Source organism: Zonotrichia albicollis, unplaced genomic scaffold (assembly GCF_047830755.1).
Source record: "Zonotrichia albicollis isolate bZonAlb1 unplaced genomic scaffold, bZonAlb1.hap1 Scaffold_217, whole genome shotgun sequence".
Classification (NCBI taxonomy): Eukaryota; Metazoa; Chordata; class Aves; order Passeriformes; family Passerellidae; genus Zonotrichia; species Zonotrichia albicollis.
In genome coordinates, this window is record NW_027428400.1 from 27,049 (window position 1) to 49,144 (window position 22,096).

The 22,096-nt window shown below is 65.6% G+C and overlaps 1 protein-coding gene across 5 annotated transcripts in view; it reads right to left on the reverse strand.

Moving 5' to 3' along the window:
• Positions 1-21,205, reverse strand: part of MAN2B1 (mannosidase alpha class 2B member 1) — a 29,415-nt gene extending 8,210 nt beyond the window's left edge. For all 5 annotated transcript variants that reach the window (XM_074533997.1, XM_074533993.1, XM_074533995.1 and 2 more), the window contains exons 1-13: positions 20,982-21,205; positions 16,925-17,057; positions 13,508-13,650; positions 10,073-10,189; positions 9,893-9,975; positions 9,680-9,800; positions 8,489-8,567; positions 8,293-8,402; positions 8,100-8,207; positions 7,894-8,010; positions 5,977-6,189; positions 5,731-5,828; positions 4,170-4,287 (exon numbers count right to left, since the gene is read on the reverse strand). In XM_074533997.1, coding sequence (XP_074390098.1) covers positions 4,170-4,287; positions 5,731-5,828; positions 5,977-6,189; positions 7,894-8,010; positions 8,100-8,207; positions 8,293-8,402; positions 8,489-8,567; positions 9,680-9,800; positions 9,893-9,975; positions 10,073-10,189; positions 13,508-13,650; positions 16,925-17,057; positions 20,982-21,143 — 1,602 coding nt within the window. In that variant the 5' untranslated portion in view covers positions 21,144-21,205. The remainder of the gene's footprint in view (positions 1-4,169; positions 4,288-5,730; positions 5,829-5,976; positions 6,190-7,893; positions 8,011-8,099; positions 8,208-8,292; positions 8,403-8,488; positions 8,568-9,679; positions 9,801-9,892; positions 9,976-10,072; positions 10,190-13,507; positions 13,651-16,924; positions 17,058-20,981) is intronic.
• Positions 21,206-22,096: the final 891 nt, after the last annotated feature.

The following is a 22,096-nucleotide window of genomic DNA, read 5'->3' on the forward strand; positions in this document are numbered from 1 at the left end:
CCTCCCCAAATCCAGGGACCCCTCCCCAAATCCAGGGGACCCCTCCCCAAATCCAGGGACCCCCTCCCCAAATCCAGGGACCCCTCCCCAAATCCAGGGACCCCCTCCCCAAATCCAGGGACCCCCTCCCCCCAAATCCAGGGACCCCTCCCCAAATCCAGGGGGGACCCCTCCCCAAATCCAGGGGACCCCCTCCCCCCAAATCCAGGGACCCCTCCCCAAATCCAGGGACCCCCTCCCCCCAAATCCAGGGGACCCCCTCCCCAAATCCAGGGCACCCCCTCCCCAAATCCAGGGCACCCCCTCCCCAAATCCAGGGACCCCTCCCCAAATCCAGGGACCCCTCCCCAAATCCAGGGACCCCCTCCCCAAATCCAGGGCACCCCTCCCCAAATCCAGGGCACCCCCTCCCCAAATCCAGGGGACCCCCTCCCCAAATCCAGGGGACCCCCTCCCCAAATCCAGGGACCCCCTCCCCCCAAATCCAGGGACCCCCTCCCCAAATCCAAGGGACCCCTCCCCAAATCCAGGGGACCCCCTCTCCCCAAATCCAGGGGACCCCCTCCCCAAATCCAGGGACCCCCTCCCCAAATCCAGGGGGACCCCTCCCCAAATCCAGGGGACCCCCTCCCCAAATCCAGGGACCCCCCCTCAAATCCAGGGACCCCCCCTCAAATCCAGGGGACCCCCTCCCCAAATCCAGGGACCCCTCCCCAAATCCAGGGACCCCCCCTCAAATCCAGGGGACCCCCTCCCCAAATCCAGGGACCCCCCCTCAAATCCAGGGGACCCCCTCCCCAAATCCAGGGACCCCTCCCCAAATCCAAGGGACCCCCTCCCCAAATCCAGGGACCCCTCCCCAAATCCAAGGGACCCCCTCCCCAAATCCAGGGGACCCCTCCCCAAATCCAGGGGACCCCCTCCCCAAATCCAGGGACCCCTCCCCAAATCCAGGGACCCCCTCCCCAAATCCAGGGACCCCCTCCCCAATCCAGGGGACCCCCTCCCCCCAAATCCAGGGGACCCCCTCCCCAAATCCAGGGACCCCCTCCCCAAATCCAGGGCACCCCTCCCCAAATCCAGGGGACCCCCTCCCCAAATCCAGGGGACCCCCTCCCCAAATCCAGGGCACCCCTCCCCAAATCCAGGGGACCCCTCCCCAAATCCAGGGGACCCCCTCCCCCCAAATCCAGGGACCCCTCCCCAAATCCAGGGACCCCCTCCCCAAATCCAGGGACCCCCTCCCCAAATCCAGGGGACCCCCTCCCCCCAAATCCAGGGACCCCCTCCCCAAATCCAGGGACCCCCTCCCCCCAAATCCAGGGGACCCCCTCCCCAAATCCAGGGACCCCTCCCCAAATCCAGGGACCCCTCCCCAAATCCAGGGGACCCCCTCCCCAAATCCAGGGACCCCTCCCCAAATCCAGGGACCCCCTCCCCAAATCCAGGGGACCCCTCCCCCCAAATCCAGGGGACCCCCTCCCCAAATCCAGGGACCCCTCCCCAAATCCAGGGGACCCCCTCCCCCCAAATCCAGGGACCCCTCCCCAAATCCAGGGGACCCCCTCCCCAAATCCAGGGACCCCTCCCCAAATCCAGGGACCCCCTCCCCAAATCCAGGGACCCCCTCCCCAAATCCAGGGACCCCTCCCCAAATCCAGAGACCCCTCCCCAAAAATCCAGGGGACCCCCTCCCCAAATCCAGGGACCCCTCCCCAAATCCAGGAACCCCCTTCCCCCTAAATCCAGGGACCCCCTCCCCAAATCCAGGGACCCCTCCCCAAATACAAGGACCCCTCCCCAAATCCAGGGGACCCCCTCCCCAAATCCAGGGACCCCTCCCCAAATCCAGGGACCCCCTCCCCAAATCCAGGGGACCCCCTCCCCAAATCCAGGGGACCCCTCCCCAAATCCAGGGGACCCCCTCCCCAAATCCAGGGGACCCCTCCCCAAATCCAGGGACCCCCTCCCCAAATCCAGGGACCCCTCCCCAAATCCAGGGACCCCCTCCCCAAATCCAGGGACCCCACCCCAAATCCAGGGACCCCTCCCCAAATCCAGGGACCCCCTCCCCCCAAATCCAGGGGACCCCCTCCCCAAATCCAGGGACCCCCTCCCCAAATCCAGGGGACCCCCTCCTCAAATCCAGGGGACCCCTCCCCAAATCCAGGGACCCCTCCCCAAATCCAGGGACCCCCTCCCCAAATCCAGGGGACCCCTCCCCAAATCCAGGGACCCCCTCCCCAAATCCAGGGGACCCCCTCCCCAAATCCAGGGACCCCTCCCCAAATCCAGGGACCCCCTCCCCCCAAATCCAGGGGACCCCCTCCCCAAATCCAGGGACCCCCTCCCCAAATCCAGGGACCCCCTCCCCAAATCCAGGGGACCCCTCCCCAAATCCAGGGACCCCTCCCCAAATCCAGGGACCCCCTCCCCAAATCCAGGGACCCCCTCCCCCCAAATCCAGGGACCCCCTCCCCAAATCCAGGGACCCCTCCCCAAATCCAGGGGACCCCCTCCCCACAAATCCAGGGACCCCTCCCCAAATCCAGGGACCCCCTCCCCAAATCCAGGGACCCCTCCCCAATTCCAGAGACCCCCTCCCCAAATCCAGGGACCCCCTCCCCAAATCCAGGGGACCCCCTCCCCAAATCCAGGGACCCCCTCCCCAAATCCAGGGACCCCTCCCCAAATCCAGGGGACCCCCTCCCCCCAAATCCAGGGCACCCCCTCCCCAAATCCAGGGACCCCCTCCCCCCAAATCCAGGGACCCCTCCCCAAATCCAGGGGACCCCTCCCCAAATCCAGGGACCCCTCCCCCCAAATCCAGGGGGACCCCTCCCCAAATCCAGGGACCCCTCCCCAAATCCAGGGACCCCCTCCCCAAATCCAGGGGACCCCCTCCCCCCAAATCCAGGGACCCCTCCCCAAATCCAGGGGACCCCCTCCCCCCAAATCCAGGGGACCCCTCCCCAAATCCAGGGACCCCCTCCCCAAATCCAGGGACCCCCTCCCCAAATCCAGGGCACCCCTCCCCAAATCCAGGGACCCCTCCCCCCAAATCCAGGGACCCCCTCCCCAAATCCAGGGACCCCTCCCCAAATCCAGGGGACCCCCTCCCCAAATCCAGGGACCCCCTCCCCAAATCCAGGGCACCCCCTCCCCAAATCCAGGGACCCCCTCCCCCCAAATCCAGGGGACCCCCTCCCCAAATCCAGGGGACCCCCTCCCCAAATCCAGGGGACCCCCTCCCCAAATCCAGGGACCCCTCCCCAAATCCAGGGGACCCCCTCCCCAAATCCAGGGACCCCTCCCCAAATCCAGGGACCCCCTCCCCCCAAATCCAGGGACCCCCTCCCCAAATCCAGGGGACCCCCTCCCCAAATCCAGGGCACCCCTCCCCAAATCCAGGGACCCCTCCCCAAATCCAGGGGACCCCCTCCCCAAATCCAGGGACCCCTCCCCAAATCCAGGGCACCCCCTCCCCAAATCCAGGGCACCCCCTCCCCAAATCCAGGACCCCCTCCCCAAATCCAGGGGACCCCTCCCCCCAAATCCAGGGACCCCCTCCCCAAATCCAGGGACCCCCTCCCCAAATCCAGGGACCCCCTCCCCCCAAATCCAGGGACCCCCTCCCCAAATCCAGGGACCCCCTCCCCAAATCCAGGGACCCCTCCCCAAATCCAAGGACCCCTCCCCAAATCCAGGGACCCCTCCCCAAATCCAGGGGACCCCTCCCCAAATCCAGGGGACCCCCTCCCCAAATCCAGGGACCCCTCCCCAAATCCAGGGGACCCCTCCCCAATTACATGGGACCCCCTCCCCAATTACAGGGACCCCTCCCCAAATCCAGGGACCCCCTCCCCCCAAATCCAGGGGACCCCCTCCCCAAATCCAGGGACCCCTCCCCAAATCCAGGGCACCCCTCCCCAAATCCAGGGGACCCCCTCCCCAAATCCAGGGACCCCCTCCCCAAATCCAGTGGATCCCCTCCCCAAATCCAGGGACCCCCTCCCCAAATCCAGGGGACCCCCTCCCCAAATCCAGGGACCCCCTCCCCAAATCCAGGGGACCCCCTCCCCCCAAATCCAGGGACCCCTCCCCAAATCCAGGGCACCCCTCCCCAAATCCAGGGGACCCCTCCCCAAATCCAGGGGACCCCAGCCCACCTTGATCAGCTGCGTGGTCGCGCGTTTGGCCACGGGGATGGGTGTGGGGGCGAGGGGCCGGAAGATGTAAGCGCCCGAGGCCTGGGGGCTCTGCCCGTCCCCGGGGCTGGCGTTGTACCTGGGGGTCAGCAGGGGTCAGCAGGGGTCATCAGGGGTCAGGAGGGGGTCAGGAGGGGTCAGGAGGGGTCAGGGGGGGGTCAGGAGGGGTCAGGAGGGGGTCAGAGGGGTCAGGAGGGGGTCAGGGTGGGTCAGGGGGGGTCAGGAGGGGTCAGGAGGGGGTCAGGAGGGGGTCAGGAGGGGTCAGGAGGGGTCAGGAGGGGTCAGGATGGGTCAGGAGGGGGTCAGGAGGGGTCAGGAAGGGTCAGGAGGGGTCAGCAGGGGTCAGGAGGGGTCAGCAGGGGTCAGGAGGGGGCAGGAGGGGTCAGGGGGGGTCAGGAGGGGTCAGGGGGGGTCAGGAGGGGTCAGGAGGGGTCAGGAGGGGGTCAGGAGGGGGTCAGGAGGGGGTCAGGAGGGGTCAGGGGGGGGTCAGGAGGGGTCAGGAGGGGGTCAGGAGGGGTCAGGAGGGGTCAGCAGGGGTCAGAGGGGTCAGGGGGGGTCAGGAGGGGTCAGGAGGGGGTCAGGAGGGGTCAGGAGGGGTCAGGAGGGGTCAGGAGGGGTCAGGAGGGGTCGGGGGGGGTCAGGAGGGGTCAGGAGGGGTCAGAAGGGGGTCAGGAGGGGTCAGGAGGGGTCAGCAGGGGTCAGGATGGGTCAGGAGGGGTCAGGAGGGGTCAGGAGGGGGTCAGGGGGGGTCAGGAGGGGGTCAGGAGGGGGTCAGGAGGGGTCAGGAGGGTCAGGAGGGGTCAGGAGGGGGTCAGGAGGGGTCAGGAGGGGGTCAGGAGGGGGTCAGGAGGGGGTCAGGAGGGGGTCAGGAGGGGGTCAGGGGGGGTCAGGGGGGGTCAGGAGGGGTCAGGAGGGGTCAGGAGGGGGTCAGGGGGGGGTCAGCAGGGGGGTCAGGAGGGGTCAGGAGGGGTCAGGAAGGGGTCAGGAGGGGGTCAGGAGGGGTCAGGAGGGGTCAGGAGGGGGTCAGGAAGGGGTCAGCAGGGGGTCAGGGGGGGTCAGGAGGGGTCAGGAGGGGGTCAGGAGGGGGTCAGGAGGGGTCAGGAGGGGGTCAGGAGGGGGTCAGGAGGGGGTCAGGAGGGGGTCAGGGGGGGTCAGCAGGGGTCAGGAGGGGTCAGAGGGGTCAGGAGGGGGTCAGGAGGGGGTCAGGAGGGGGTCAGGAGGGGTCAGGGGGGGTCAGGAGGGGTCAGGAGGGGTCAGAAGGGGTCAGGAGGGGTCAGGGGGGGTCAGGAGGGGGTCAGGGGGGGTCAGGAGGGGGTCAGGAGGGGGTCAGGAGGGGGTCAGGAGGGGTCAGGAGGGGGTCAGGAGGGGGTCAGCAGGGGTCAGGGGGGGTCAGGAGGGGTCAGGAGGGGGTCAGGAGGGGTCAGGAGGGGTCAGGGGGGGGTCAGGAGCGTCAGGAGGGGTCAGGGGGGTCCCCTCCTCACCTGAGACCCCTCCCCAAAATCCCAAACGCCCCCAGACTCACCAGTAGAAGCTCTGGGAGACGGGCAGCGAGATGCCCTCGCGCAGGTTCTGCATCTCCAGCAGGTGCCCCGTGACGGGGTCAAAGCGGACGCGCAGGTACTGCGGGGGTGGGTGGGGGGGTGACACAGGTGGGTCCCCCCCTCCCCAGGTCACCCAGTGGTTTAACCCACCCCCTGAGTGGTTTAACTGGGTTAAACCAGGGGGCTCAGCCCTCCCCCCCCCCCCAAAATCCACAATGTCCCCTCACCTCGTTCTCCATCTGTGGTTTGGTGTCACCTGAGGGGTCCCCCGAGGTCCCCAAGGGCCACCCGGGGGTGTCCCAGGTGCTGCCCGGGCTCAGCTGCTGCACCTGGAAGGTGCTGAAGCCCAAAGGGGGGGCCCAGGCCTGGAACAGGAGCTCCCCTGGAGCCCCCCCGGCACCGCCCCGGAGCCGCCGGGTGACACCGGAGATGGGGATCACCTGGGGAGGGGACGGGGACGGGGCAGGGGTCACACAGGTCAGGGGTCACAGGAGGTGACAGGTCAGGGGTCACAGGCACAGGTCAGGGGTTACAGGAGGGGACAGGTCAGGGGTGACAGGGATGGGTCAGGGGTCACAGGGATGGGTCAGGGGTCACAGGGACAGGGCAGAGGTCACAGGAGGGGACAGGTCAGGGGTCACAGGGACAGGGCAGGGGTCACAGGAGGTGACAGGGGGTACAGGTGGGTAAGGGGATCACCTGGGGAGGGGTGACAGGGACGGGGCAGGGGTCACAGGTCAGGGGTCACAGGGACGGGTCAGGGGTGACAGGGACGGGGCAGGGGTGACAGGAGGTGACAGGTCAGGGGTCACAGGAGGTGACAGGTCAGGGGTACAGGTGTGTAAGGGGATCACCTGGGGAGGGGGACAGGGACGGGGCAGGGGTCACAGGTCAGGGGTCACAGAGACAGGGCAGGGGTGACAGGTCAGGGGTGACAGGGACAGGTCAGGGGTCACAGGGACGGGTCAGGGGTCACAGGGATGGGTCAGGGGTGACAGAGACAGGGCAGGGGTGACAGGTCAGGGGTGACAGGGACAGGTCAGGGGTCACAGGAGGTGACAGGGGGTACAGGTGGGTGGGGGGCTCACCTGGGGAGGGGTGACAGGAACAGGTCAGGGGTCACAAGGACAGGTCAGGGGTCACAGGGACGGGTCAGGGGTCGCAGGGGCAGGTCAGGGGTCACAGGGACGGGTCAGGGGTCACAGGAGGTGACAGGGGTACAGGTGGGTAAGGGGCTCACCTGGGGAGGGGTGACAGGGACAGGTCAGGGGTGACAGGAGGTGACAGGTCAGGGGTACAGGTGGGTAAGGGGCTCACCTGGGGAGGGGTCACAAGGACAGGTCAGGGGTCACAGGGACAGGTCAGGGGTCACAGGGACGGGTCAGGGGTCACAGGAGGTGACAGGTCAGGGGTCACAGGGATGGGTCAGGGGTCACAGGGACAGGTCGGGGTCACAGGAGATGACAGGGGGTACAGGTGTGTAAGGGGATCACCTGGGCAGGGTGACAGGGACGGGGCAGGGGTCACAGGAGGTGACAGGTCAGGGGTCACAGGGACAGATCAGGGGTGACACGGACAGGTCAGGGGTCACAGGAGGGGACAGGTTAGGGGTTACAGGAGGGGACAGGTTAGGGGTGACAGGGGGTGACAGGTCAGGGGTCACAGGGGGTGACAGGTCAGGGGTCACAGAGACAGGTCAGGGGTCGCAGGAGGTGACAGGTCAGGGGTCACAGGAGGTGACAGGTCAGGGGTGACAGGCACAGGTCAGCGGTCACAGGGGGTGACAGGTCAGGGGTCTCAGGAGGTGACAGGTCAGGGGTGACTGGTCAGGGGTCACAGGAGGTGACGGGGTACAGGTGGGTAAGGGGCTCACCTGGGGAGGAGTGACAGGGACAGGTCAGGGGTCACAGGCACAGGTCAAGGGTGACAGGAGGTGACAGGTCAGAGGTGACAGGGACAGGTCAGGGGTGACAGGTCAGGGGTCACAGGAGGTGACAGGTCAGGGGTGACAGGTCAGGGGTGACAGGGACAGGTCAGGGGTGACAGGAGGTGACAGGTCAGGGGTGACAGGAGGTGGCAGGTCAGGGGTCACAGGTCAGGGGTGACAGGTCAGGGGTCACAGGTCAGGGGTGACAGGGCCTCACCTGGCTGGCCACGGGCCGGCCCTGGGGGTCGGTGACGCCGTACGAGCTGGCCCTGACCGGCAGCCGCACGGGCCAGGTGACGTCCCAGGCCAGGGGGTTGTAGAGGATCACGGTGAACTGGGGAGGGGTCGCACAGGGGTGTGAGGGGGGGGGGGGGGTCAGTCCTTGGAGACCCCCCAGACCCCTCCCCACAAAAAGCTGCTCACATCAGGGGTGGCCTCGGTGAGCGGGCACACGCTGATGTTGAGGCCATTGCAGAACACCAGCGGCTCCTTGATGCCCCCAAGGACGGACAGAGCGTTGGCCACCAGCACCTGTGGGGGCGGCCATAATTTGGGGAGGGGTCTCTGGGACCTGCCCCTGTCCCCCCCCAGCCCCCCAGCCAGGTGTGGGGCTCACCTGGCAGCTGTCCCAGCCCTTGGCCAGCTGCCGGGCGTAGTCATCGGCCACGTGCTGCCTCTCGGTGCCGGCCACGGCGTCGTGGTGCTGGGCCACGGCCACGGCCTCACCTGGGACAGGTGAGAACGGGGGGGGGGGTCAGTCAGGGTTTGGGGGGGGTCCCCAGGTCCCCCTGCAGGTGTGCCCAGGTACTCACGGAGCACCGAGCTGTCCCCGGGCCCGTAGGGACCGTCCCGCACCGAGGGTCCCGCCAGGGATTCCAGCTGGCTGCACACCTGGGGGGCGGCATTGGGGCTTCAGGGGGGAAGGGGTGCCCCAGGTGTGCCCCCACCCACAGGTGTGCCCCCAAGACCCACAGGTGCGCCCCCAAGACCTTCAGGGGTGCCCCAGGTGTGCCCCTATCTGCAGGTGTGCCCCAGGTGTGCCCCAGGTGTGCCCCCAAGACCCTCAGGGGTGCCCCAGGTGCGCCCCCAAGACCTGCAGGGGTGCCCCAGGTGTGCCCCCACCCACAGGTGTGCCCCCAATACCCTCAGGGGTGCCCCAGGTGTGCCCCCACCCACAGGGGTGCTCCCAAGACCCCCAGGTGTGCCCCCAGGACCTGCAGGGGTGCCCCAGGAGTGCCCCAGGTGTGCCCCCAAGACCCCCAGGTGTGCCCCCAATACCTTCAGGGCTCCCACAGGTGTGCCCCCAAGACCCCCAGGTGTGCCCCCAATACCTTCAGGGGTGCCTCAGGTGTGCCCCCAAGACCCGCAGGGCTCCCCCAGGTGTGCCCCCACCCACAGGTGTGCCCCAGGTGTGCCCCCACCCACAGGTGTGCCCCCAAGACCTTCAGGGGTGCCCCAAGTGTGCCCCCAAGACCCGCAGGGGTGCCCCAGGTGTGCCCCTATCCGCAGGTGTGCCCCCAAGACCCGCAGGGGTGCCCCCACCCACAGGTGTGCCCCCAGGACCTGCAGGGGTGCCCCAGGAGTGCCCCCCCAAGACCCCCAGGTGTGCCCCCAAGACCCACAGGCTGCCCCAGGTGTGCCCCCACCCACAGGTGTGCCCCCAAGACCTTCAGGGATGCCCCAGGTGTGCCCCCAAGACCCGCAGGTGTGCCCCCAATACCTTCAGGGCTCCCCCAGGTGTGCGCCCAAGGGCTGCAGGGCTTCCCTAGGTGTGCCCCCACCTACAGGGGTGCCCCAGGTGTGCCCCCACCCACAGGTGTGCCCCCAAGACCAGCAGGGCTCCCCCAGGTGTGCCCCCACCCACAGGTGTGCCCCCAAGACCTGCAGGGCTCCCCCAGGTGTGCCCCCAAGACCCCCAGGTGTGCCCCCAAGACCTTCAGGGGTGCCCCAGGTGTGCCCCCACCTGCAGGGCTCCCCCAGGTGTGCCCCAGGTGTGCCCCCACCTGCAGGAAGCCGCTGCTGAGCCGCTCGTAGCCCTTGAGGGCCGGGCGGCTGCTGAAGTAGCCGGTCCAGAACTGGTGGGGCCCGTCCGAGTACGGGAAGAAATCGTCCGTCTTCAGGGGCCTGGGGGGGGATTGTCTGTCTGTCTGTCCGTCTGTCCGTCCGTCCGCGCCCCTGGGCCCCTCCCCTGCCCCACCCCTGGGCCCCGCCCTCACCAGGTGAGGTTGGCGCGGTGCAGCTCCCGCAGGTAACACGAGGGCGTGGAGTACAGGGCGTGCACGCGGCTGCCGTTGGCTTGCTGGGGACACGGGGACATTTGGGGACATCAGGGGGGGGTTTGGGGACATCAGGGGGGGTTTGGGGACACCACGAGGGGGTCAGGGACCACCCCTCACCCGGGCGTTGGCGTGGGCAATGAGCTTGTCCAGGTTCTTGAACCACAGGTGAGCGTTCTCGTAGTGGAAGTCGGAGCCCATGGTCATGATGATGTGGTTGGTGCGGTACTGCTGGGCCTGGGCAGGGGGACAGGGCGTGAGACCCCCACCCAGGGGGGGGGACAGGGACACCCAGGGGACCCTGGCCAGGGAATGGGGACAGCCAGGGGACCCATCCCAAGGGGACAGGGACATCAAAAAATCCCATCCTGTGGGACAGGGACACCCAAATAACCCATCCCAGGGTATAGGGACACCCAAATAACCCATCCCAGGGGATAGGGACACCCAAATAACCCATCCCAAGGGACAGGGACACCCAAATAACCCATCCCAAGGGACAGGGACACCCAAATAACCCATCCCAGGGTATAGGGACACCCAAATAACCCATCCCAAGGGACAGGGACACCCAAATAACCCATCCTGTGGGACAGGGACACCCAAATAACCCATCCCAGGGGACAGGGACACCCAAATAACCCATCCCAAAGGACAGGGACACCCAAATAACCCATCCCAAGGGACAGGGACACCCAAATAACCCATCCCAAAGGACAGGGACACCCAAATAACCCATCCCAGGGTAGAGGGACACCCAAATAACCCATCCTGTGGGACAGGGACACCCAAATAACCCATCCTGTGGGACAGGGACACCCAAATAACCCATCCCAGGGTATAGGGACACCCAAATAACCCATCCTGTGGGACAGGGACACCCAAATAACCCATCCCAGGGGACAGGGACACCCAAATAACCCATCCCAAGGGACAGGGACACCCAAATAACCCATCCCAGGGGGACAGGGACACCCAAATAACCCATCCCAAAGGACAGGGACACCCAAATAACCCATCCCAGGGGACAGGGACACCCAAATAACCCATCCCAAAGGACAGGGACACCCAAATAACCCATCCCAGGGGACAGGGACACCCAAATAACCCATCCCAAGGGGACAGAGACACCCAAATAACCCATCCCAAGGGATAGGGACACCCAAATAACCCATCCCAGGGGACAGGGACACCCAAATAACCCATCCCAAGGGACAGGGACACCCAAATAACCCATCCCAGGGGACAGGGACACCCAAATAACCCATCCCAGGGTATAGGGACACCCAAATAACCCATCCCAGGGGATAGGGACACCCAAATAACCCATCCCAGGGGGACAGGGACACCCAAATAACCCATCCCAGGGGGACAGGGACACCCAAATAACCCATCCCAAAGGACAGGGACACCCAAATAACCCATCCCAAGGGACAGGGACACCCAAATAACCCATCCCAAGGGACAGGGACACCCAAATAACCCATCCCAAGGGACAGGGACACCCAAATAACCCATCCCAAGGGACAGGGACACCCAAATAACCCATCCCAAGGGACAGGGACACCCAAATAACCCATCCCAGGGGACAGGGACACCCAAATAACCCATCCCAGGGGACAGGGACACCCAAATAACCCATCCCAAGGGACAGGGACACCCAAATAACCCATCCCAAGGGACAGGGACACCCAAATAACCCATCCCAGGGTATAGGGACACCCAAATAACCCATCCCAAGGGACAGGGACACCCAAATAACCCATCCTGTGGGACAGGGACACCCAAATAACCCATCCCAAGGGACAGGGACACCCAAATAACCCATCCCAAGGGACAGGGACACCCAAATAACCCATCCCAGGGGACAGAGACACCCAAATAACCCATCCCAAAGGACAGGGACACCCAAATAACCCATCCCAGGGGGACTGGGACACCCAAATAACCCATCCCAGGGGACAGGGACACCCAAATAACCCATCCCAGGGTACAGGGACACCCAAATAACCCATCCTGTGGGACAGGGACACCCAAATAACCCATCCCAAGGGACAGGGACACCCAAATAACCCATCCCAGGGCATGGGGACACCCAAATAACCCATCCCAGGGGACAGGGACACCCAAATAACCCATCCCAGGGGACAGGGACACCCAAATAACCCATCCTGTGGGACAGGGACACCCAAATAACCCATCCCAAGGGACAGGGACACCCAAATAACCCATCCCAGGGGATAGGGACACCCAAATAACCCATCCCAGGGGACAAGGACACCCAAATAACCCATCCCAGGGTATAGAGACACCCAAATAACCCATCCCAAAGGACAGGGACACCCAAATAACCCATCCCAGGGCATGGGGACACCCAAATAACCCATCCTGTGGGACAGGGACACCCAAATAACCCATCCCAGGGGGACAGGGACACCCAAATAACCCATCCAAGGGACAGGGACACCCAAATAACCCATCCCAGGGGACAGGGACACCCAAATAACCCATCCCAGGGGACAGGGACACCCAAATAACCCATCCCAGGGGACAGGGACACCCAAATAACCCATCCCAAGGGACAGGGACACCCAAATAACCCATCCTGTGGGACAGGGACACCCAAATAACCCATCCCAAGGGACAGGGACACCCAAATAACCCATCCCAAAGGACAGGGACACCCAAATAACCCATCCCAGGGGACAGGGACACCCAAATAACCCATCCTGTGGGACAGGGACACCCAAATAACCCATCCCAGGGGACAGGGACACCCAAATAACCCATCCCAAGGGACAGGGACACCCAAATAACCCATCCTGTGGGACAGGGACACCCAAATAACCCATCCCAGGGCATGGGGACACCCAAATAACCCATCCCAGGGGACAGGGACACCCAAATAACCCATCCTGTGGGACAGGGGCACCCAAATAACCCATCCCAGGGGGACAGGGACACCCAAATAACCCATCCTGTGGGACAGGGACACCCAAATAACCCATCCCAGGGAATGGGGACACCCAAATAACCCATTCCAAGGGACAGGGACACCTGGAAATGCCACCCGAGGGGACAGGGACCTTTGGGAACCCCACCTCAGGGGGACAGGGACACCCAAAAAACCCATCCTAAGGGACAAGGACACTCAGGGATCCCATTCCAGGGGGACAGGGACACTCAGGACCCCCACCCCAGGGGACAGGGACCTTTGTGACCCCCCCCCCAGGTGTCCCCATGTCCCCATGTCCCCTGTGAGCACCTGCGTGGCCGCAGCCTGCAGGAAGGAGGTGACCACAGGGACCTTTGTGACCCCTCCCCAGGTGTCCCTGTGTCCCCATGTCCCCTGTGTCCCCTCTCAGGACCTGCGTGGCCACAGCCTGCAGGAACGAGGTGACCACGGGGACCTTTGTGACCCCTCCCCAGGTGACCACAGCTCCCCCAGGTGTCCCCATGTCCCCTGTCAGGACCTGCGTGGCCGCAGCCTGCAGGAAGGAGGTGACCACAGCCTCCCCAGGTGTCCCCATGTCCCCTGTGTCACCGTGTCAGCACCTGCGTGGCCGCAGCCTGCAGGAACGAGGTGACCACGGCGTCCACGTTGCGCTCGGGGCCGTCGCCGTCCACCACGGGGGGGTCGGTGCAGAGCTGGTCCCAGCACAGCCCCGGGGGGGGGTTGTACACGTTGGGCAGGATCCCTGGGGACAGGGGGACAGCGGTGTCACCAGGGCTGGGGACAGGGCAGGGGACAGGGCTGGGGACAGGGGACAGAGCTGGGGACACAGCTGGGACACGGCTGGGACATGGCTGGGGACATGGCTGGGACAGGGGACACCCATGGGGACAAGGATGGGGACAGGGGACACAGCTGGGACATGGCTGGGGACATGGCTGGGACAGGGGACACCCATGGGGACAAGGATGGGGACAGGAGGGGGTTGTATGTGTTGGGCAGGATCCCTGGGGACAGGGGGACAGCGGTGTCACCAGGGCTGGGGACACAGCTGGGACATGGCAGGGACATGGCTGGGACAGGGCTGAGGGGGACAGGGGACAAGGATGGGGACAGGAAGGGGTTGTATGTGTTGGGCAGGATCCCTGGGGACAGAGGTGTCACCAGGGCTGGGGACACAGCTGGGACAGGGCTGGGACAGGGGACACCCATGGGGACAAGGATGGGGACAGGAAGGGGTTGTATGTGTTGGGCAGGGTCCCTGGGGACAGGGGGACAGCGGTGTCACCAGGGCTGGGGACAGGGCTGGGACAGGAAGGGGTTGTACACGTTGGGCAGGATCCCTGGGGACAGAGGGACAGCGGTGTCACCAGGGCTGGGGACAGGGCTGGGGACACAGCTGGGACAGGGCAGGGACATGGCTGGGACAGGGCTGGGACACAGCAGGGACATGGCTGGGACAGGGGACAGGGGGACACAGCTGGGACAGGGGACAGGGCTGGGACAGGGGACACCCATGGGGACAAGGATGGGGACAGGAAGGGGTTGTATGTGTTGGGCAGGATCCCTGGGGACAGAGGGGACAGCAGTGTCACCAGGGCTGGGGACATGGCTGGGACAGGGCAGGGACATGGCTGGGACAGGGGACAGGGCTGAGGGGGACAGGGGACAAGGATGGGGACAGGAAGGGGTTGTGCACGTTGGGCAGGATCCCTGGGGACAGGGGGACAGAGGTGTCACCAGGGCTGGGGACAGGGCAGGGACAGGGCTGGGACAGGGCTGGGACAGGGGACAGGGGGACAGGGGACAAGGATGGGGACAGGGAGGGGTTGTATGTGTTGGGCAGGATCCCTGGGGACAGCGGGACAGAGGTGTCACCAGGGCTGGGGACACAGCTGGGGACACAGCTGGGACATGGCTGGGACAGGGGACAGAGCTGGGGACAAGGATGGGGACAGGAAGGGGTTGTACACGTTGGGCAGGATCCCTGGGGACAGAGGTGTCACCAGGGCTGGGGACACAGCTGGGACATGGCTGGGAGAGGGGACAGGGCTGAGGGGGACAGGGGACAAGGATGGGGACAGGAAGGGGTTGTACACGTTGGGCAGGATCCCTGGGGACAGAGGTGTCACCAGGGCTGGGGACACAGCTGGGACATGGCTGGGAGAGGGGACAGGGCTGAGGGGGACAGGGGACAAGGATGGGGACAGGAAGGGGTTGTACACGTTGGGCAGGATCCCTGGGGACAGCGGTGTCACCAGGGCTGGGGACAGGGCTGGGACATGGCAAAGGGGGACAAACGAGAAGGGGACAGCCATGGGGACAGGAGGAAGGGTTTGGGGACACTGTGGGTGACAGGGACAGGGACAAGATGGAGGGGCTGGGGTCAGTCCTGGGAGGGGACAATGGACAAAGGCTTGGGAAAGGAAGGGAGGGGACAGGAGGGGAGGGGACAGGGGCAGTCTGGGGGTCACTGTCAGGGGTCTCAGGGGCAGTCGGGGGGTCCCAGGGGAAGTTTAGGGGTCTGGGGGCAGTCTGGGGGTCCCAGGGGCAGTTTGGGGGTCCCAGGCCCAGTCTGGAGGTCACTGTCAGGAGGGGATAGGGGACAGTTTGGGGGTCCCAGGCCCAGTTTGGGGGTCCCAGGCCCAGTTTGGGGGTCACTGTCCGGAGGGGATAGGGGACAGTTTGGGGGTCCCAAGGTCAGTTTGGGGGTCCCTGTCCGGAGGGGATAGGGGGAAGTTTGGGGGTCCCAGGGCCAGTTTGGGGGTCACTGTCAGGAGGGGATAGGGGTCAGTTTAGGGGTCTGGGGGCAGTTTGGGGGTCCCAGGGCCAGTCTGGGGATCCCTGTCCGGAGGGGATAGGGGACAGTTTGGGGGTCCCAGGGGCAGTTTGGGGGTCCCAGGCCCAGTTTGGGGGTCACTGTCAGGGGGTCCCAGGGGCAGTCTGGAGGTCACTGTCCGGAGGGGATAGGGGACAGTTTGGGGGTCTGGGGGCAGTTTGGGGGTCCCAGGGGCAGTTTGGGGGTCCCAGGGCCAATCTGGGGGTCACTGGCAGGGGGGATAGGGGGAAGTTTAGGGGTCTGGGGGCAGTTTGGGGATCCCAGGGGTAGTATGGGGGTCCCTGGGGCAGTCTGAGGGTCCCTGGTAGGGGGGATAGGGGGAAGTTTGGGGGTCCCAGGGGCAGTTTGGGGTCCCAAGGTCAGTTTGGGGTCCCAGGCCCAGTTTGGGGGTCACTGTCAGGGGGTCCCAAGGGCAGTCTGGGGGTCACTGTCCGGAGGGGATAGGGGGCAGTTTAGGGGTCTGGGGGCAGTTTGGGGATCCCAGGGCCAGTCTGGAGGTCCCTGGCAGGGGGGATAGGGGGCAGTTTGGGGGTCCCAGGCCCAGTTTGGGGATCACTGTCAGGGGGTCCCAGGGCCGGTCTGGGGGTCCCTGGCAGGGAGGATAGGGGGAAGTTTGGGGTCCCAAGGTCAGTTTGGGGGTCCCTGTCAGGAGGGGATAGGGGACAGTTTGGGGGTCTGGGGGCCAGTCTAGGGGTCCCAAGGGCAGTCTGGGGGTCACTGTCAGGAGGGGACAGGGGGCAGTCTGGGGGTCCCAGGGCCAGTCTGGGGGTCCCAGGGCCAGTCTGGGGGTCCCTGTCAGGAGGGGATAGGGGGCAGTTTGGGGGTCCCAGGCCCAGTTTGGGGGTCACTGTCAGGGGGTCCCAGGGCCAGTCTGGGGGTCCCAGGGCCAGTCTGTGGGTCACTGTCAGGAGGGGATAGGGGGCAGTTTGGGGGTCCCAGGGGCAGTTTGGGGTCCCAGGCCCAGTTTGGGGGTCCCAGGCCCAGTTTGGGGGTCACTGTCAGGGGGTCCCAAGGTCAGTTTGGGAGTCCCTGTCAGGAGGGGATAGGGGGCAGTTTGGGGGTCCCAAGGTCAGTCTGGGGGTCCCAAGGTCAGTTTGGGGGTCCCAGGGCCAATCTGGGGGTCCCTGGCAGGAGGGGATAGGGGGCAGTCTGGGGGTCCCAGGCCCAGTTTGGGGGTCACCAGTGAAGATGTCAGCCCGGGGGGGCTCCAGGCTGTCGCTGCCCCTCCAGATCAGCTCCAGCTCGCGGCGCTTCTGCCGAGCCCACTTGTCCTGGTGATCCACACGGCCCAGGAACAGCCCATCGTACCCCATCTGGGGGGGGACGGGGGTTATGGGGGTCCCCAGTACCCAGGAACAGCCCATCATACCCCATCTGGGGGGCACGGGGGCTTATGGGGGGCATTGGGGGGTTATGGGGGGCACTGGGGGTCCTGGTGATCCACACGGCCCAGGAACAGCCCATCGTACCCCATCTGGGGGGCACAGGGGTTATGGGGGGCACTGGGGGGCACTGGGGGTTATGGGGATTATGGGGGTCCCCAATACCCAGGAACAGCCCGTCGTACCCCATCTGGGGGGCACAGGGGGGCACGGGGGGTTATGGGGGGCACTGGGGGTCCCCAATACCCAGGAACAGCCCGTCGTACCCCATCTGGGGGGCACTGGGGGGCACTGGGGTTATGGGGGGCACTGGGGGGCACTGGGGGTCCTGGTGATCCACACGGCCCAGGAACAGCCCATCGTACCCCATCTGGGGGGGGACGGGGGTTATGGGGGGCACTGGGGGGCACGGGGGGGCACTGGGGGTCCTGGTGATCCACACGGCCCAGGAACAGCCCATGATACCCCATCTGGGGGGGCACGGGGGTTATGGGGGGCACTGGGGGTTATGGGGGGCACTGGGGGTCCCCAATACCCAGGAACAGCCCATCGTACCCCATCTGGGGGGGCACAGGGGTTATGGGGGGCACTGGGGGTCCTGGTGATCCACGCGGCCCAGGAACAGCCCATCGTACCCCATCTGGGGGGGCACGGGGGTTATGGGGGTCCCCAATACCCAGGAACAGCCCGTCGTACCCCATCTGGGGGGCACAGGGGTTATGGGGGGCACGGGGGGGCACTGGGGGTCCTGGTGATCCACACGGCCCAGGAACAGCCCATCGTACCCCATCTGGGGGGGGACGGGGGTTATGGGGGGCACTGGGGGTCCCCAATACCCAGGAACAGCCCATCATAGCCCATCTGGGGGGGCACAGGGGTTATGGGGGGCACTGGGGGTCCCCAATACCCAGGAACAGCCCATCATAGCCCATCTGGGGGGCACGGGGGGTTATGGGGGGCACTGGGGGTCCTGGTGATCCACACAGCCCAGGAACAGCCCGTCGTACCCCATCTGGGGGGCACAGGGGGTTATGGGGGGCACTGGGGGGCACTGGGGGTCCCCAATACCCAGGAACAGCCCATCGTACCCCATCTGGGGGGCACAGGGGGTTATGGGGGGCACTGGGGGGCACAGGGGTTATGGGGGGCACTGGGGGTCCTGGTGATCCACACGGCCCAGGAACAGCCCGTCGTACCCCATCTGGGGGGCACAGGGGTTATGGGGGGCACTGGGGGGCACTGGGGGGCACTGGGGGTCCCCAATACCCAGGAACAGCCCATCGTACCCCATCTGGGGGGCACAGGGGTTATGGGGGGCACTGGGGGTACCCAATACCCAGGAACAGCCCGTCGTACCCCATCTGGGGGGCACAGGGGGTTATGGGGGGCACTGGGGGGCACTGGGGGTCCCCAATACCCAGGAACAGCCCATCAAAGCCCATCTGGGGGGCACAGGGGGTTATGGGGGGCACTGGGGGGCACTGGGGGTCCCCAATACCCAGGAACAGCCCATCATAGCCCATCTGGGGGGCACAGGGGTTATGGGGGGCACTGGGGGTCCCCAATACCCAGGAACAGCCCATCATAGCCCATCTGGGGGGCACAGGGGGTTATGGGGGGCACTGGGGGGCACTGGGGGTTATGGGGGTCCCCAATACCCAGGAACAGCCCATCATAGCCCATCTGGGGGGGCACGGGGGTTATGGGGGTCCCCAAAACCCCAGGAACAGCCCATCATAGCCCATCTGGGGGGCACGGGGGGTTATGGGGGGCACTGGGGGGCACTGGGGGTCCCCAATACCCAGGAACAGCCCGTCATAGCCCATCTGGGGGGGCACAGGGGGTCGTGGGGGTCCCCAAATCCCCATCACTGCCCATCTGGGGGGCACTGGGGGGGGTCCCTAAAAAGGCTGGGGGAGGTGCTGAGGGATCCTGAGGGTGATTTAGGGGTGCAAGGGAAGCTCTGGGGAGGTTTGGGGGTGCACTGGAAGCTCTGGGCAAGTTTGAGGGGTGCAGGGCAGGTCTGGGGGTGCAGAGGAAGCTCTGGGGGGGTTTTGGGGATGCTCAGGAAGGTTTGGGAAGCTCTGGAGAGGTTTGGGGGTGCACTGGAAGCTCTGGGCAGGTCTGGGGGTGCAGGGCAGGTCTGGGGGTGCACTGGAAGCTCTGGGGAGGTTTGGGGGTGCAGGGCAGGTTTGGGGCTGCCCAGGAAGCTCTGGGCAGGTCTGGGGGTGCAGGGCAGGTTTGGGGGTGCACTGGAAGCTCTGGGGAGGTTTGGGGGTGCAGGGCAGGTTTGGGGGCGCAGGGCAGCTCTGGGGGTGCATTGGAAGCTCAGGGCAGGTTTGAGGGGTGCAGGGCAGGTCTGGGGGTGCAGGGCAGGTTTGGGGGTGCAGGGCAGGTTTGAGGGTGCAGAGGAAGCTCTGGGCAGGTTTGAGGGTGTTCAGGAGGGTTTGGGAAGCTCTGGGCAGGTTTGGGGGTGCATTGGAAGCTCTGGGCAGGTTTGGGGGTGCAGGGCAGGTTTGAGGGGTGCAGGGCAGGTTTGGGGCTGCCCAGGAAGCTCTGGGCAGGTTTGGGGGTGCACTGGAAGCTCTGGGCAGGTTTGGGGGTGCAAAGGAAGCTCTGGGCAGGTTTGGGGGTGCAGGGCAGGTTCGGGGCTGCCCAGGAAGCTCTGGGCAGGTTTGGGGGTGCAGGGCAGGTTTGGGGGTGCAGGGGAAGCTCTGGAGATGCAGGGGAAGCTTTGGGGATCCTGAGGCTGATTTGGGGATACAGAGGAAGCTCTGGGCAGGTTTGGGGGTGCATTGGAAGCTCTGGGGAGGTTTGGGGGTGCCCAGGAAGCTCTGGGCAGGTTTGGGGGTGCATGGGAAGCTCAGGGCAGGTTTGAGGGGTGCAGGGCAGGTTTGGGGGTGCAGGGCAGGTCTGGGGGTGCAGGGCAGGTCTGGGGGCGCAGGGCAGGTCTGGGGGTGCCCAGGAAGCTCTGGGCAGGTTTGGGGGTGCAGGGCAGGTTTGGGGGTGCCCAGGAAGCTCTGGGCAGGTTTGGGGGTGCAGGGCAGGTTTGAGGGGTGCAGGGCAGGTTTGGGGGTGCCCAGGAAGCTCTGGGCAGGTTTGGGGGTGCAGGGCAGCTCTGGGGGTGCAGGGCAGGTCTGGAGGCGCACAGGAAGCTCTGGGGAGGGTTGGGGGTGCCCAGTAAGCTCTGGGCAGGTTTGAGGGGTGCAGGGCAGATTTGAGGGGTGCAGGGCAGCTCTGGGGGTGCAGGGCAGGTCTGGGGGTGCAGGGCAGGTTTGGGGGTGCACTGGAAGCTCTGGGCAGGTCTGGGGGTGCAGGGGAAGCTCAGGGCAGGTTTGGGGATGCCCAGGAAGCTCTGGCAGGTCTGGGGGCGCAGGGCAGGTTTGAGGGGTGCATTGGAAGCTCTGGGCAGGTTTGGGGGTGCACTGGAAGCTCTGGGCAGGTTTGGGGGTGCATTGGAAGCTCAGGGCAGGTTTGAGGGGTGCAGGGGAAGCTCTGGGGGTGCACTGGAAGCTCTGGGCAGGTCTGGGGGTGCAGGGCAGGTTTGGGGGTGCAGGGGAAGCTCAGGGCAGGTTTGAGGGGTGCAGGGCAGATTTGAGGGGTGCAGGGCAGGTTTGGGGGGTGCAGGGCAGCTCTGGGGGCGCAGGGCAGCTCTGGGGGTGCACTGGAAGCTCTGGGCAGGTTTGGGGGCGCAGGGCAGGTTTGGGGGTGCCCAGGAGGCTCAGGGCAGCTCTGGGGGTGCAGGGCAGCTCTGGGGGCGCAGGGCAGCTCTGGGGGTGCAGGGCAGCTCTGGGGGTGCCCAGGGCAGCTCAGGGCAGCTCTGGGGGGTGCAGGGCAGCTCCGGGGGTACCCCACCTGCGCCAAGGTGGCCGCCAGCTCGCGCGAGTGCCCGAAGGGGTCGATCTGCCAGCCCACCCTGGGGGTGCCGCAGTCGCCAAAGAGGCGGCGCAGGAAGCGCCGGCCCAGCGCCAGCTGCTCCAGAGCCCCCCGATAGTGAGCGGCGGCCTCGTCACTCATGCACCAGCCCCCCCCGACCAGCTCCAGCCGCCCTGGGGGGAGAACCCCAAAATCCACTCAGGGAACGCCCACGGAACCCCAAAATCCATCAGGGAACGCCCACGGAACCCCAAAATCCATCAGGGAACGCCCACGGAACCCCAAAATCCACTCAGGGAACACCCACAGAACCCCAAAATACACTCAGGGGAACAGAACCCCAAAATACACTCGGGGGGGGAACAGAACCCCAAAATCCACTCAGGGAGCACCCACAGAACCCCAAAATACACTTGGGGGGGGAACAGAACCCCAAAATCCACTCATGGGGGAGGAACAGAACCCCAAAATCCCATCAGGGAACGCCCACAGAACCCCAAAGTCCACTCGGGGAGCACCCACAGAACCCCAAAACACACTCGGAGGGGGGGGAAGAGAACCCCAAAACCCCATTAGGGAACACCCACAGAACCCCAAAATCCACTCAGGGAGCACCCACGGAACACCAAAATCCACTCAGGGAATGCCCACAGAACCCCAATAAACACTCAGGGGGGGAACAGAACCCCAAAACACCATCAGGGAGCACCCACGGAACCCCAAAACCCCATCAGGGAGCACCCACAGAACCCCAAAATCCACTCGGGGGGGGAACAGAACCCCAAAACGCCATCAGGGAACACCCACAGAACCCCAAAATCCACTCGGGGGGGAACAGAACCCCAAAATCCACTCAGAGGGGGAACAGAACCCCAAAACCCCATCAGGGAGCACCCACAGAACCCCAAAACACACTCGGAGGGGGAACAGAACCCCAAAATCCACTCGGGGTGGGGGGAACAGAACCCCAATATACACTCAGGGAACGCCCACAGAACCCCAAAACACCATCAGGGAGCACCCATGGAACACCAAAACACACTCTGAGGGGGAACAGAACCCCAAAATCCACTCAGGGAACACCCACGGAACCA